Below are 15,927 nucleotides of genomic sequence, written 5' to 3'. Positions count from 1 at the left end.
AAGAGCATCTGGAATTTGAGGCCAGCCTGAGGTACATAGCATGACTGTGCCTCAAATCCAGCTCATGGGAAGGCTTTGCCCACCCAGCTATAATCAGTGGAGGGAAAAAAAGACCCAGTCTCAAAAGAAAAAAAGTGTGGACAAGCAGACATTATTGATTGAATTTAAAAATTCAACACGTTAAGAAGTGATATTTCTTAAAGAAGCCAACTTTAGTATCTCTCCTCCAAATCACAGAGGGACCTAGTTTCTTTTTTTTAATATTTCATTTATTATTTTTATTTTATGTGTATGAGTATATTGCCTGCATGTAGGTAAGCGCACTCGTGTTGTGCAATGCCCAAAGAGAACAGAAGAGGCCATCGGATCCCCTGGAACTGGAGTTACGGACAGTTGTTAGCTTCCATGTGGGTGCTGGGATTTGAACCCGGGTCTTTTGCAAGAACAACTAGTGTTCTTAACTGCTGAGCCATCTCTCCAGCCCGGAACTTAGTATTTTAGAATTTCCTTGTGCAAAAGGAGAATATTTAGAAAAGATAACTTTGTGTAAGAGGTCTTCCAGTCCTGATAGTCACCGTTAACCTGAATCCTTAGCTGTACCAGTGACTTCACCTACTGATAACGTAAACTCCATTTGTAGAGACTACTATATTTCTACTTATCTTCTTTGTTATCAGACAGATAATGATGACCCAAAAAAAAGGCAAATTTTTTAAAAAGTTAGAATTAAAAACAAAATAGCTAAGCTTGGTGGCACATTCCTATACTCCTGACAACCTGAGTTCAATCCCTGGAATGGAAGAAAAGAGCCAGCTCTCTAAAGCTGTCCTCTAACTTTCACATGCACACTGTGGCCTGAGTGTACCCACACTCACACATATCATGATGATGATGATGATGATAATGATGAATTGAACAATTTTTATTTTAAAAGTTCTTTAAGAATTCGACCTTAAGCCGGACGCGGTGGCACATGCCTTTAATCCTAACACTTGGGAGGCAGAGGCAGGTGGATCTCTGTGAGTTAAAGGCCAGCCTGGTCTATATAATGAGCACCAAGCTCACTGTCAAAAAAAAAAAAAAGGCCAAAAAAAAAAAAGAAAGGAAAAAAGAATACCACATTAATAGACTTTTATTAATATCTCAAAGGGAGGAAGTCAATGAAAAATAGTCCTAGGATTTGAGGGTCTGGACTCAAGTGGTTTAAAGTGGATTTTTTTCTAAGGTAGGAAACAGATCAGGTCTGAACAAAGTTTGTCATATGGTTTAGTGTTGGCACAGGGGTGGAAGGGCCTGGACGCAGATCTTGATAAGTAAGCTATTTGCTGGGTAAATTGTCAAGGTGAGTCATCTGTTTTCTTGATAGGAGAGTTGTTTGCCCAGATGAGACACCTGTTTATTCAGATAAAGGAGCTTGCACAGATTCCACGTAGTGAACTATGAAGTTATTTATTGGTTTACAGCCATTTCTTCCTTAGCCTCAATTTCCTGGATTAGTTAAGCCAGATAAATCTTAGAACTTACTCCTAATTCTTAAACCTTGTGACTACAGATGATCTCAGTTCTCACATTCAACTTATTATTGTTGTTTAAATTCACTCTTGGATTCTATATTGTTCCCATGGAGACAGAACCTCACTTCCTCCCACCCATGGCACAGTGCTAGGGCTACGAAACTTTTTTTTTCCTCCCACCAGACTCCACAGAGACAGCAGGGAAGTTATTTCGGCTGGAGAAGAGTTCATTACCATATACAGAGACTCAACCCAATCCCTAATGGCTAATGAGCCATGGGCACTTTTCCCCTAGAGGATCCAGATGTCCAGTAGAACTGGAAACAGCAGATTAATGCTGTGGCAGTATGGGCAATTTTAGGATATATTTTAATCAAAAAAGACCAAGTTTCTAGTCCTAGATTGCCCTAGCTATGTATAACTTTCAGCAAGCAGTGTGTCTTCCTTGGACCTCTTTACCTACTACTAAAGATTTTGAAGTAAATGTTCCCCAAGAGTCTTTGGCTGAAGCCCTTTGGGATATTTTCTTATTACTCTTTAAGAATTCCATACACATGTACGATGTAGTCTGACCACAGCCACCCTCACTTCCCCGCTTCAGCTCTCCCCATCCACCTTCAACACATGCCCCTCCCCACTTTGTGTCCTCTCTTATTTTTTTTAGAACCCACTGACAGCAACAGTGCACCCCAGATTCTTTAACATAGCAACACTGGTATGTATCTTCCTTTTATCAAGAAAACATGTAGAGGCTGGAGAGATGGCTCAGTGGAAACCCAGGCTCAGTTTCCAGCACCCACATGATGGCTTACAACTGTCTGTAACTACAGTACCAAGAATTCTAATGCCTTCTTCTGGTCTCTGAGGGCACCAGGTACACACAAGGTACACATATATGCATGCAGGCAAACACTCACATATATAAGAAAAAATAAAATATTTTTTAAAATCAATTTTTTTAAGATGTAAAGATAAAAAGACATCTTTTTGGATGCTTGTGGGGACTATGCCCCCATTACAGACCACTGTGTTGACTGCTTTTGCTTGCTTACTAACATTACATGTTAGTAACTTATAAGATGGGAAGAATTTGACCTAAGACTTTCTTTCATTACAACATATCACCTGTCAATCAGGTACAAGAAGAGTCACCTACAACCTGCCACAGGTGACTAGAACCATCCTGAACTTAAAATATAAAGCCACACAGAAAGGGGGAATATTTTTAGGATGATGCAGCAGGTAAACAGCCAGGTTGGAATGCAGTATGGAAGGAAGATACAGAAGTTTCCTCTCTGCAGTGAGATTACTGCAAGATTTTCCCAAAACGAACCCCAGGCTACAGGCAGGAAACCTAAGCAATTCAGTCCCTCTTCTAGAGAGAGTTACTTCCAGAAGCAGGCTTAGGAACTTAATTTCTTTTACACAAACAAGTCATTTGCCTAACAAGGCTCTTTGTTTTGTATGGTGATTTCCCTAAAGGCTGTGAAAACTCAAAATGATGCACCCCCCTCCCCAAAGAGGGAGCAATCTCTTCCTTCCTGCCTAGGAAAAGTTAACTCCCAGCACTTTCTTCTCCCTTAGCCTCACCTCTCCATCAGTGAGTTATTTGTAAAAGTGAAAAGGCAGAAATGCCTTATTGTCAACCAATGAGGATAAGTTAAATAAATGATCACAACACACACAGTAATAATAGTAACAATAATAATAATAAGCAGCATTAAATTTGATATGACTAATATTCTCTGAAAAATGTCAGGACAGGGAAAGTAAATGAGGGGAATAGCTTGTATGGTATGACTGTGGAAAATTACAGTCATGAGCACACTGAGAGTTCATATAAAATAGAACACTCATCAGCTCCTGTTTTCTGTGGTGTTGGGAACTGAGATGACATTTTACTTTCTTTTATGATTTCTTTCCATGTTGCTTACATATTTTTTTACAGTTAATATCTGTTGTTTTTATAAAGACAATAAAGCCATTTGGGGAAAAGAGGAATAATGTGTGTGATTTTTTCATTTTGTTTTGTATTCCAAATATGTGAGTATATTGCCTGCATGTATGTAAATGCATTCATGTCATGCAATGCCAGTGGAGGTCAGAAGAGTTCAGAACCTCTGGAACTGGAGTTAGGGATGGTTGTTACCCACCATGTGGGTGCTGGGAATCGAACCTGGGTCTTCTGCAAGAACAGCCACTGCTCTTAACCACTGAGCAATCTCTCCAGCTCCCAGAATAATGGTTTTTTGAGAGCCAAATAAGTATTTTCACTAGTGTTAAGTGAGGTGGGGTAGGGTCTCTACATTCGTGCATTCAACCAAACAAGTATCAAAAATGTTAGAGGGAAAACTGTGTCTATCTTGAATAATGTGCAGACCTTCTTTCTTGTCATTTCCTAAACAATATTTCATAACAACTATTTGTGCAACAATAGTTATTATTAGATCTTATAAGTAATCTAGAGATGACCTAAGGCATATTGAAGGATAAACAGAGGTTATAAGTAAATGCTACCTATTTTATTTAAGGGGTTTGAGCACCTGTGGATTTTAGCATCTTTAGTAAAGACTGGAAACAATCCCCTAGGGATACAGAAAACTGGTTGTATGTACATATTTATGTGCATGCATTTGTATATATGTTGTGCACATACATATTATATAAAGATTATATAGATTATCTATATATTATGTATAGATATAAAAACAATCATCAAGCTTCTTCCCAGGGACATTCTGAGATCAAAGGAATAACACTTTGCAAAGTCACACCTAGACCTTCAAAGACTACACAACTGTGGATTATTGATGTGATTAGCATCTCCAATCACTTCCCTATGTCTCACATAGAGATTATGTTGATATGTGTCCCTGTTTGCCTCTTGGCCTAGAGTCTTTTAAATTCATTAAACTGAAAACAGAAGCCTACAGGGAACGGACAGAGGGAATGACAAGGCACTGCACTTGGTAGAGGCTCCTTGCCCTTCAGTGGCTCCCAGACACCAAGATCTCTCTGGCAATTCCTTAGGGACACGTGCAGCCCTGGGTCTGTTCCCTGGAGAAGTAATCAAAAATTCTCACTGTCATCTTTCCAAACTCTAGGGATCAGGATGAAAAATGTCAGGTGCATCTTAAGACAGGAATCTTCCTAGGAATAAAGGCGCAAAAGGCTTTGTTACAAATGGCTGAGTGAGATGCGTTCTTGAGAAAAGTGATCAGGAGCAATCAATGAAAAAGGAAGAGAAATGCCCCTAAGGGGTCTCCAACTACAAAGTTCATGGGTGGAAGGTCTCTGATCGACCACAGGTAAGTGGGCTGAGGGGTAGAATGCATTCTCAGATTCCCTTATCTTCCCTTCCTTGTAGTGGTGCTCAAAGTTCTTCAAAGTTATTTCCAGGCCCAGAATCCAGCTGAGTGAGGGAGAAAACAGAGCTCCAAAACATTATATGGTAAATATGAAATAAATTTTCCTTAGGATTTTGTCCTGAGATTTCTTCTTTTTTTTTTTTTTTTTAAAGTCTTTTTGAGACAGGGTCTCCCTGTGGCCCCAACTGGACTGGAACTCACAGAGATCTTCTTGCCTCTGCCTCTGAGTACTGGAATCAAAGGCTTGCACCACCACACCCAGCCTGTCCTGAGACTTCTTATATTTAACAGCACAAGCTTTCTGACACACCCTCTTAACTTCAGCTGCTGGCTCTGTTTTTGTAGGAGACGGTGTACTCCACCCTGATCATCACCACATCCTGACATCTCTCAATCTATCTACCTCCATCTCTACCACTCCCACTCCAATTTAAGCTAAAAATCTCTCCCAAATGTTTTTTAATGTCCTCCCAACCTCTGGCTTCTATGGAAACCTGCAAACATGTCACATACACACACAAACATGCACATATGTGTCATATACATAATCACACACACAATTTATAGACAAGTATAAATTAAAATAAATATTTTTTAAAAGCAAATTCCTTAACATGGTCTAGGGTACTGAATCATAACGTAGGCTGTAGAACTTGGGCATTTAAATTCAAATCCTAGCTCTGCAATTCACTCTCTTTTTGCAAGTTACTTAGGTTCTTTTCAGTTTCCTCCAATGTAAAACAGATAGTCATAATACTTTCCAAAAGATTACTAAAAGGATTAAATAAAATCAGTCATCTGGAACAGTGCCTGACCCACAACAAGCACTCAATAAATTTACAAAACACTTCCTGCCTGCCAGGCAAGGTTTGTTTCACATCCCCTCTCTCTGCCTTCTTCCTACATTGACCTTTCCTCACTCCTCTTTCTCAGCAGCATCCCTCAGACCTCAGGGCTTTGTACAGGTTATGCCCACTCTTCACTTCTATGGAAGTATCTTCTAGGGAAAGCCTCTTTGACCCTCTCCCTGTCTGAATCAAATTCACCAATTTAGGGCTCATAGAGCTGGGAACCTTTCCTTCAGTGTTCTCGTTGCAATTTTACAGTAATTTTTGTGATTATTTGTAATGTATGACTCCCTCCCTAAACTCTAAACCCCACAAAAGTGGACAGCATGTTCACTTTCTCCTTGTCATTGTATACACACCTCTTATATGGTGATTCAGGGACTACATGCATAATAAACAGGTGTTGAATAACTGAATACATGCCAACAATCCTCAAACATCCGTCACCTGTAGGAAACACCTCCTATTCTTCAAAATAGTATGCCAACCTATTCCGTAGACCTAGGACTTGGGTGTCCCAAACTCACCCTATCAAAAATGAAATTCATTATATCCTTCCTCAAACCATTTACCTATTAGAATGGATGACATTATCACCTTTCTACCCAAACCTGGATCCTGAAATTCATCCCTGATAACTTCCCATATGTTCAATTAATGAGCAATAACTGATAAATCCATCTCCTACATATTTACTTCATCTCTTTGCTCTTGAACTTGCCAAGAACAAAGATCTCATATATTTAAATTCTCATTGTGTTTCCAGTTTTAATATCCTAGCTAAGGCCATTTTGAGCAACTGCCCAGTATATCTCCCTATTCCCCTCTGGTTTCCCTCAAATTCATTTTTAACCACTTTAGCATGACCATGTCACTGTTCCACTTAAAGCTCTCACCAACTCTGTGCCTACAAGACTATGTGGTGAGGGTCAAACCTACAGAGACTAGACAGTGTTTCCTGCCCAGGGCTGGTTAACAAATGTATATTTATTTATTTAAAAGCAAGTAATAATGCTCAGACTACTCTGATAGTCAGAAAACCCTAGTCTCTTCTCCCTTCCATTAAACTCAAGAGGAAACTTATTTGTGAAAGTCACTGAGACTATACACTGTACCTAATACATAAATATAAAAAATTTAAAAACTACAAAGCATAGTCCATACTGGTGAGTCCTCTCGCACCCAATAAAAGAGCCTTTTGAGTCAAGTCTGTATACCCAGATGTCCCCTGATGTGAGAGTTCATCCACTGGAGCCTGTTCAACCTGTCTAGAGTCACTCCCTGAAAGATCCACTCTCCTTCACCCAGCAGTGACCAGCTGCCAATAGTCCCTCACCAAAGTTGTGGCTTCCTGCGCATCTCCCCAGTTTTATACTTGTTTTTGTCTGACTGGGTTTACATGGGTCTTGTGCATGCTGTCACCTTTACTGTCAGTTCATATGAGCAAAGTCCCAGGAGCCTGTAAGACTTTGCTTCCTTTGGGTTCTGTACCTCCCCACTGGCTCTTACGATCTTTCCACACCCTCTTCCACAATAGTAAATAATAGCACCATCTTTTTTTGTTGTTTTTTGGTCTTTTTGAGACAGGGTCTCCCTGTAGCCCCAGCTGTCCTGGAACTCACTATGTATGTGGGGTTTCTCCCTCCCCTCGTGGGTCGTTGGCCACCCGTCCACGAGGACAAAGGGAACAGAAGCGACAAACAGGGTCAGGACAGCCAGTGAGCACTAGGGAAGAAAGCCCTTCCGGGGAGGCAGATTCAGTGATACAGCTCTGTTTATTCAGGGGGTCAGGGAAAATATAATGTGGAGGCAGCAGCCAAAGCTTCAGCTGATAGGTGCTCATAGTATGCTTTATTTACATGTGGTAGGGGGATCCTCTCTTATGACTGTAGGGCAATGCCTAATTATCATATAGAAAAAACCTGGGGGTAGTTTTATTGCAGGTAACTATACCAAAGGTCATGTTCTGAATAAGGTCAGGCATCCGTGCTTGGAGGCACTTTCCAGGTAAGTCAGGCAGGAAGCCCCTGCTAAGAAAGGAGCCAACCTTAACAGCAGGGTTCCCCAACATATGTAGACCAGGCTGGCCTTGAACTCACAAAGATCTGCCTGCCTCTGCCTCCCAAGTGCTAGGAATAAAGGTGTGTGCCACCATGCCCAGCCATCTTTATTTTTTTCATATTCTCTCCATAGTTTTCTAGCTTTATCAACAAAGATAGATTTGTAAAACTCATCTTTTTACACTTGGTATTTTTCATTTATTCATGAATACTTATTTTCATACAATGTATACGAATGTCTTATGTAAAAAGTAGTGTTTCTATTGTTATTTTTAAATAAAATTTTTGGGGGGGGTACTTTTTGAGACAGGGTCTTCCTCTGGCCCCACCTGTCCTGGAACTCACTATGTAGACCAGGCTGGCCTTGAACTCACAGAGATCCACCTGCCTCTGCCTACCAAGTGCTGGGATTAAAGGCGTGTGCCACCACACCTGGCTTTTAAATAAATTTTTACATTTACATTTTTTTCTTTATTGTACGTGTGCGTACGTGTGAGTGTGTGGGAACATGAGGTACCACTGCATGCATGCAGAGAACAATTTGCAGGAGTCAGTTTTCTTCTCCCACCATTTGAGCCCAAGAGTTCAAATTCAGGTCATCAGGCTTGGTGGTAATTGCCTTTACCCACTGAGTGATCTCACTAGCTCTCTATCATTAATCTTATTAATAGATTTTCATTTATTCTTTGAGAATGTCATACATGTATACAATGTATTTTGACCATATATATATATATCCTCTTTCCCCACTCCAACTCTTCCCTGACTCCTTCCCCTTCCACAATGTCCCCCTCCAGATTTCATGTCTTCTCTTTTTAAAAACTTTTAAAATTTTATTTATTATTTTTATTTTATGTATTTGCGTGGTTTGCCTGCATGCTGTGTGTGTGTGTGTGTGTGTGTGTGTGTGTGTGTACATCACATGCATCATATAAAGGTCAAAGGACCACTTGTGGGAGTGGATTCTATTCTTTCACTGTGTGGGTCCTAGAGATTGATCTCAAGTCATCAGGTTTACCTGCTTCCTTTTCTTTCTTTACTTTTTTCCAATATTTTATTTATTATTTTTATTTTATGTGTATGAACGTGTTGCTTGCATGTAAGTAGATGCACCCGTGTCATGTAGTGCCCGAGGTGGTCAGAAGAAGACGTTATCCCCTAGAACTGGAGTTACAGACTTGTTAGCCAACATGTGGGTGCTGGGAATTGAACCGGGGGTTGGAGCCAGTGCTCTTAATCCCTGAGCCATCTCTCCAGACCCCCTTCCTTCTTTCCTTCCTCTTTTTGAGACAGGGTCTTCCTGTAGCCCCAGATGGCCTGGAACTCGCTATGTAGACCAGGCTGACCTTGACCTCACAGAGATCCACCTGCCTCTGCCTCCTAAACAGTTGTTAGCTGCCATGTGGGTGCTGGGATTCGAACCAGGGTCTTCTACAAGAACAACCAGTGTTTTTAACTGCTGAGCCATCTCTCCAGCCCCTCATGTCTTTTTTTTTTTTTTTTAAATTCACTGAGTCCAATTACTGCTGCCTATGTGGTCATTAAAAACTCATCTTTTGTTGTTGTTTTTTTTAGGATAGGATCTTGCTATGTTGCCCAGGTTGTCCTCAAACTCCTGCAGTTGCTAGACTAAAACCTGCAACCACTGCTCAGGAGGTCCCTATGAAACAGAAGAGCCCTAACTGGGTTAGGCTCATTCCCTAGAGCTACTTAGTAAAGTACCACAAACTACTGGCTTAAAAACAAGAGTTATTGTCTTATAACTCATGAGCTAAAATCTGATATCAAGGTGTTGGCTGGACTATGTCTACTCCTCAGCCTCCAGTGATGGGTCTTTCCTGAACTTTTCTGGCTTGTGGAAGCCCCAGGCATTCCTAAGCTTCTTGCAACCCAGCTCCCACCTCTACCTCTTTCTTTGTTTGGCCTTCTTCCTACTGAGTCTGTGTGTCCTGTGTGTATCTCACATGGCGGTCTCCTCCCTATATCTGTTTTCATATAAAATCATCAATCAAATCCCAGCACTCGGGAGGCAGAGGCAGGCAGATCTCTGTGAGTTCAAGACCAGCCTGTTCTACATAGTGAGTTCCAGGCCAGCTTGGGCTACAGGGAGACCCTGTCTCAAAAAGACCGAAAAAAAGGAATCATCAATCATAGTGAAGTAGGATCCTTCCTCATTGAGCATGATCTCATTTCAACTCCATTACATCTATACAGACCCTATTTCTGGATAAGCTCACCTTACAGGCACCTTGAGTCAGGACTACAAAAAGCAATCAGGGAGATCCAATTTGACCCACAACACTGGAACAACAACTGCTCTGCTAAGCCATCTTGTGTTCTGATGGCACAAGGTATGTGATTTCCTGCGTCTCTGTCCTTGGGGATGGTCAGTGTTAGAGTTTTTGCTCCTAAATGTAGCCTGAATATATCCTTTACTTTATTCCCTCTCTAGGCCAATAGGCCAGGTCTCCAAAACTCAATAGCAATGACAGTTTCCCACAGAACTGGAATGTGGTTTTGTTGTTGTTTTTTGTTAGTGTTACTATTTTTTTCTGAGACAGGGCCTCCCTGTAGCCCCAGCTGGCCTGAAACTTGCTATGTAGACCAGGCTGGCTTTGATCTCACAGAGAGCTCCCTGCCTCTGCCTACTGAGTGCTGGAATTAAAGGCATGCACCGCCACACTGGGCAGTTGTGTGGTTTTTGTCTGAGCTTCTGACCCATCTGCCTTCACCTCTTAAGTGTTGGAATTACGGGTATGCACCACCACACCAGGTTTATACAGTGCAGGAGACTGAATGGAGGACCTCATGAATGCTAGACAAGCACTTTGCCAACTAAGCTACATCCTCAGCCCCTGCTTGTTTTAAAACATGATCCTGCTATGGAGCTCTTGAACTTGTCATCCTCCTGCCCCTGCTTCCCAAGTATGGGGATTACAACTGTGCTATCTCACTCAGTTTAGAACAGGAAATTTGAAGATAGAAAATTATTCTAGGGGGCTGAAGAAATGGCTCAGTAAAGTGCTTGCATCACAAGCATGAAGACCTGATTCGGATCCCCCAGCACCCATGTAAAAAGCCAGGCATAGTGGCACAGACCTATAACCCCAGTGCTGTGGAACAGAGACAGAAGGATCTCCAAAATTCACTGGCTAGCCAGTAAAGCAAACTGGTGAGTGCCAGGGTCAACTAGAGACCCTGTCTCAAAAAATAATGTAGAAAACAATAGAGAGGACACACAGCATTGACCGCTGGCTTACCCCCCCCCGACACACACACACACACAAACACACACACACACAAACACACACACACACACAAAAAAAATGATTCTAACTATACAATACAAAATTTCTAGAGTAGACTGACTCCTAATCCCATTTTTCCTTAGATGCTAGCCCTCTGACTGGGAAAGGTGATAATCTGATGATAAATGGACATGAACAGAAGGAATGTATGCCATTTGAATAACTGTGAAGGAAATTCCCAAACACGTGGCTAATGGTAGGTATTCAGTTCGTGCTAGTCTCCCATCCCACTTCTTGTGGTGCCATCATTCTGTGGACATTAAAAAATCAAATAAAAGGAGGATGTGAAGCTGGAAGGAAGGCAGGATGGGAGTGCTGTGGGGAGGTAAAAGGAGGTAGTGGTTGATGACGGTGATCAATATACATTGTATAAATGTATGGAACTTTCAAAGAGTAAAAGATACTATTTTTAAAAACAACAAAAAATTTTGGGCAGGTCATTGAGATGGCTCAGCAGATAAAGGCACTTTTCACGAGGTCTGTCAACCTGAATTAATTCCCAAGACCCACATGATAGAGAGAACTGACTCCCATATTGTCACATGTACACACACACACACACACACACACACACACACACACACTAAATAAAATGTAATAAAAGCATTTGAGGGCTAGAGATGTAAATCCTATCCACTGGCAGAGTGCTTGCCTAGCATATATGAAGCCCTGAGTTCAGTCCCCAGTAGTGCATCAACTGGGCATGGTGGTACATGCCTGTGATCACAGCACTTGGGGAGTGGAGGCAGGAAGCTCAGACGTTCAAGGTCATCTTAGCTATATATCCAGTCTGAGGCCAGCCTGAACTACATGAGCCCTTATCCCCCCACCCCCAAGGTGGAGCTGGGGGGTAGGGAGGCTTGGGCATTGACCCTGGGTCTGACTCTAGAATGCAAGCATATCTCATTTGGTCTCTTGCAGTGATGTGTTCACTGTGATGGAGAACTGCACCAGAGTTACTCAGTTCCTCCTGCTGGGACTCACACAGATGGAAGGGCTCAAGGGTATCCTCTTTGTGCTCTTTCTGTTCATCTATTCAGTCACCCTCATGGGCAACCTGGGCATGATCACCCTGATCCACACTAACTCACAGCTCCACACACCCATGTACTTCTTCCTGAGTGTCCTCTCCTTCATAGACTCCTCCTTTACCACAGTAGACACCCCCAGGCTGCTGGAGAGCTTCCTCACCTCAGGCCAGTCCATCTCCTTTGTAGGCTGTATGGTCCAAATGGCCCTCATGACTCTCCATGGTACTGCCGAGTGCCTGCTCCTGGCCATCATGGCCTATGACCGCTTTGCTGCCATCTGCCGCCCTCTCCTCTATCACAACATTGTGTCCCAACATCTGTGTGTCCTTCTGGTGATGTTCACCTATACTGCTTCTGTTGCAAATTCTGCTTTACTGACTGGGTACATCTTCAAGCTGCCCTACTGTGGCCCCAACATCATTAACCACTACTACTGTGACATCCCCGCTGTGCTCCATCTTGCCTGTACAGACACTGCTGAGGTCGAGGCTGTTGTCTTCTCAACTTCTGCTTTGTTTATCCTCTTTACCATCACTGTGATCCTGGTCTCTTATGCCTACATCCTGGTGACCATCTACAGGATGCGTTCCCTGAAGGCCCAGAGCAAAGCATCCTCCACGTGTGCCTCCCACCTCACTGTCACCTGTCTCTATTACAGCACCATCACCTTCATGTATGCTCAGCCAAGTTCTCTCAGTTCCATGGAACAAAACAAAGTTGTGTCTGTCTTCTATACTATTGTCATCCCCATGCTGAACCCTCTGATCTATAGCCTGAGGAATAAAGATGTGAAAGCTGCTTTAAAAAGGAGATGCCTTGGCAAGGTGCCTTCATAATCAAGTGCAGAGCATTCTATCCCAAACCATAGCATGGTAGCCACACCATTAGGCATGGAAAATAATATTTAGATGGAGCAAAACATGTGCCAGCATTTTTGTAAATATGTGTATCAACTCATTTAATCCCCAACTATTAATGTATAAAATGGGTACTATTGTTATGTCTTAGGAATCTGTGGCACAGACAGACTGAGAAACTTGACCAATATCACAAAGCTTGTAAGAGCTGAACTAGAATTGAAATGTAGGCAGTCTGGCTCCAGGTACCATATTTTCAGCCAATGCTTTATACCAGCTCCTATGGGCGACTGCGCTCTCTCTGGGTGCAGGGTGCACTCACTCCCTGCGGTCCGCAGACTGCTCTGGGGAGCAGCGGCTCTGGGAGTGGCACGGGCGGATCCACAGACTTCTCCGGTGGCTGCTTTGGGTCCCGTGTCTCTGGGAGTGACAGCAGCTGGTGGCTGTTGTAACTTTTCTGGTGCTGGGAGCTCGCTCTGCTACTGGAGCATTGTCCAGCCTGAATTCCATCCCTATTACACCCGTGTACCTTTCCTCAGGATTGCGGGGTTCCTGGCCACTGAACCCCACAGGGAAGAGGCATGGAGACGGCGAAAGCTGGTGTCCGTGGGTCGGTAACAGAAGGTGCTGCCCTCCGGGGGAATCAAGTCGCCGGTACACAAGACTCAAGGCTCGGCTTAGTCTGTGCTTACAGCTGGGACCCAGTCTCTGACCCAATCTCCCACTATTAAGAGAAGGCTAGGATATTTTATACCATGGGGGTAGTGGTAAAAGCTTTGGCTGTTAGATGCTTTGTGAGACATTCTATTTACATGTGGAAGTGGATTTCTGCCACACTGCTAGACTGCTGGCCGCCTGGAAAAATCACACAGGAAGGCATGGTCTGCTTAGAGCCAGAGGCCATGTTTATGTCAGGGCATTTGTGGTGGCCACTTCAAAGGGAGAGACAGGAAAGATGCCAGAAAGCACCTTGCTATGAAAAGGAGCCCACAGCACATTCCCGAGCTGCATGAGCTGTCCGGTGTGAAGGGGCTTCGACTTTTGCATAACAGAGGTCTCCCAACAAGCTCCTATAGTGAATGTATCTCACATAGACAATGGTACTATTTTCCTTCAATTCCAGACAAATCATAAGGCAGAAGTAGAAGGAATTATCATATGGTGTGGGTGGGACCATGGGGTTTGGAGCAGGTACACCTGAGTTCACACTGAATTTGAGCTTTTAGGTTGACAAAACTCCCTGACCCTTAGTTCTTCCAACCAGAAGCCTACCAGTAACAGGTGTCTGATTATTATAAGCTTTTCAGGAAGAATTAACTTGGCGTGGTGGTGCACACCTTGAATCTCAGCACTCACAAGGCAGAGGCAGGCAAGATCTACCTGAGTACAAGGCCAGCCTGCTCTATATAGTGAGTTCCAGGCCAGCTGGGGCTACAGGGAGACCCTGTCTCAAAAAGACCAAACAAACAAAGAAGAAAAGTTTGCAAGAGGAATGAAAGGGGTGAAAGGGGCTTTCACAACCACATCTCTGAATAAAGCTTTCATAGAATCAAAGTTCTTACAGTAGTAGCAATTAAGAGCTTGACAGAATCTAGAATCACATGGGAAATGGGCCTTTGGTCATACCTGTGGGGATTATCTTAATTAGGTTAGCTACTGTAGGAAAACACATCTGAACTGTGGGTGGGACCACTTGCTGGGAAAGGGATCCTGTACTGTATAAAAGAGAAAGCAAGCTGGGCAAGCCTTGACTTCCCTGCCACGATGGACTGTACCCTTGAACTGTGAGCTGAAATAAACCCTTTCCCCTTTAACTCACTTTTGTCAGAGTATTTTATCACGGCAACAGAAAAGCAACTAAGGCAATTCTTATATATCAATGTTATACAAGAGTGAAACAGTCCATGTGCCTTTGGTATTAGGTAGCATTTCATAAGAAACGTCTTTTCCAAATCTCTTGTTGTATGCAATCTTTCTGATTTTGTCAAGTTGACATTTCTGGCATCAGATGGTTACAACTAGCAACTAATGTTTGTTATTTTCATATTACCTTTGATTTATAATTCTGATTTTAAAAAGTTTTTTAAACAAGCAGTTGTCGAAGATAGTCCAATTTTTTTTTATCTGTATGACTATTGCCTGCATGTATATAAGTGTGCCCGTGTCATGCAGTGCCAGAGGAGGTCAAAAGAGGGTGTCAGATCCCATGGAACTAGAATTAAGGACAGTTGTTTGTTGTCATGTGGGTGCTGGGAGTTGAACCCAGTTCTCCACAAGAACAGTCAGTGCTCTTAACTGCTGAGCCATCTCTCCAGCTCCAAGATAGTCCAGTTTTTAGAAAACTCACAAGGCTTTCAAGGCTGACTAGGGAAGCAGGGATGTCATCCCCAGGTTTCTGAATTGTGATGGAATAATATTTGAGAGGAGAAAAAATGTCTGGAAATAACTGAGGATCGGTATGGAGGCTCCAAGGAGGATGTAAAGATCCAAGCATCTCTTCATTCTGTCCCAACATCTTCAGTGTTGAACTTTGTCCCCACAGGTCCCTAGTGCCTCAGAATAGGGTTTGCGAAGAGGTGATTTGTCAAGATGAAGCCATTAAGGTAGTCATAAGCCAGTGTGACTGGTATCCTTTCAAGAGGAAATTTAGGCAAACACACACAGAAGAAAGGCCATAGAACACAGAGAGGAGCAGGTCCTCTGTAAACCAAGGACAGAGACCTCATATAAAAACAACCCTAGGGCCACAGAGATGACACAGCAGGTAAAGGCAGTTGCTGTGTAAACTTGACCACCTGAGTTGAACGCCTGGATCCTGTTGTTTAAGCCACCCAGTCTGAGATATTTTGTCATGGTAATCCTAGCAAACAAATGCAGCTGCTTTACTGAAGGCTGTCTCCCAATTCAACACAGCTGCTGAAACAACCAACATCCATTTGGT

General features: G+C 42.8%; 1 protein-coding gene across 1 annotated transcript; it reads left to right on the top strand.

Annotated features, from left to right (window-relative positions):
* The first annotated feature begins 12,035 nt into the window (after positions 1-12,035).
* LOC103736683 (olfactory receptor 476-like) lies at positions 12,036-12,965 on the top strand. Its single transcript, XM_008836190.1, has 2 exons — positions 12,036-12,592; positions 12,674-12,965. Exons 1-2 carry the CDS (start codon positions 12,036-12,038, stop codon positions 12,963-12,965), a joined length of 849 nt encoding a protein of 282 aa, XP_008834412.1.
* The last annotated feature ends 2,962 nt before the right edge of the window (positions 12,966-15,927 follow it).

This window comes from Nannospalax galili, unplaced genomic scaffold, assembly GCF_000622305.1.
Source record: "Nannospalax galili isolate Female #2095 unplaced genomic scaffold, S.galili_v1.0 scaffold337, whole genome shotgun sequence".
NCBI classification, from domain to species: domain Eukaryota; kingdom Metazoa; phylum Chordata; class Mammalia; order Rodentia; family Spalacidae; genus Nannospalax; species Nannospalax galili.
Note: the sequence above shows the minus strand (reverse complement) of the source record. Positions and strands in the feature narration are given on the sequence as shown.

What these genes read in the sequence shown, in the direction of transcription:
- LOC103736683 (XM_008836190.1), top strand. Translation starts at nt 12,036, where the DNA reads ATGGAGAACTGCACCAGAGTTACTCAGTTCCTCCTGCTGGGACTCACA. An exon ending in CCCGCTGTGCTCCATCTTGC is followed by an intron (nt 12,593 to 12,673) that starts CTGTACAGACAC and finishes CACTGTGATCCT; the next exon opens with GGTCTCTTATGCCTACATCC.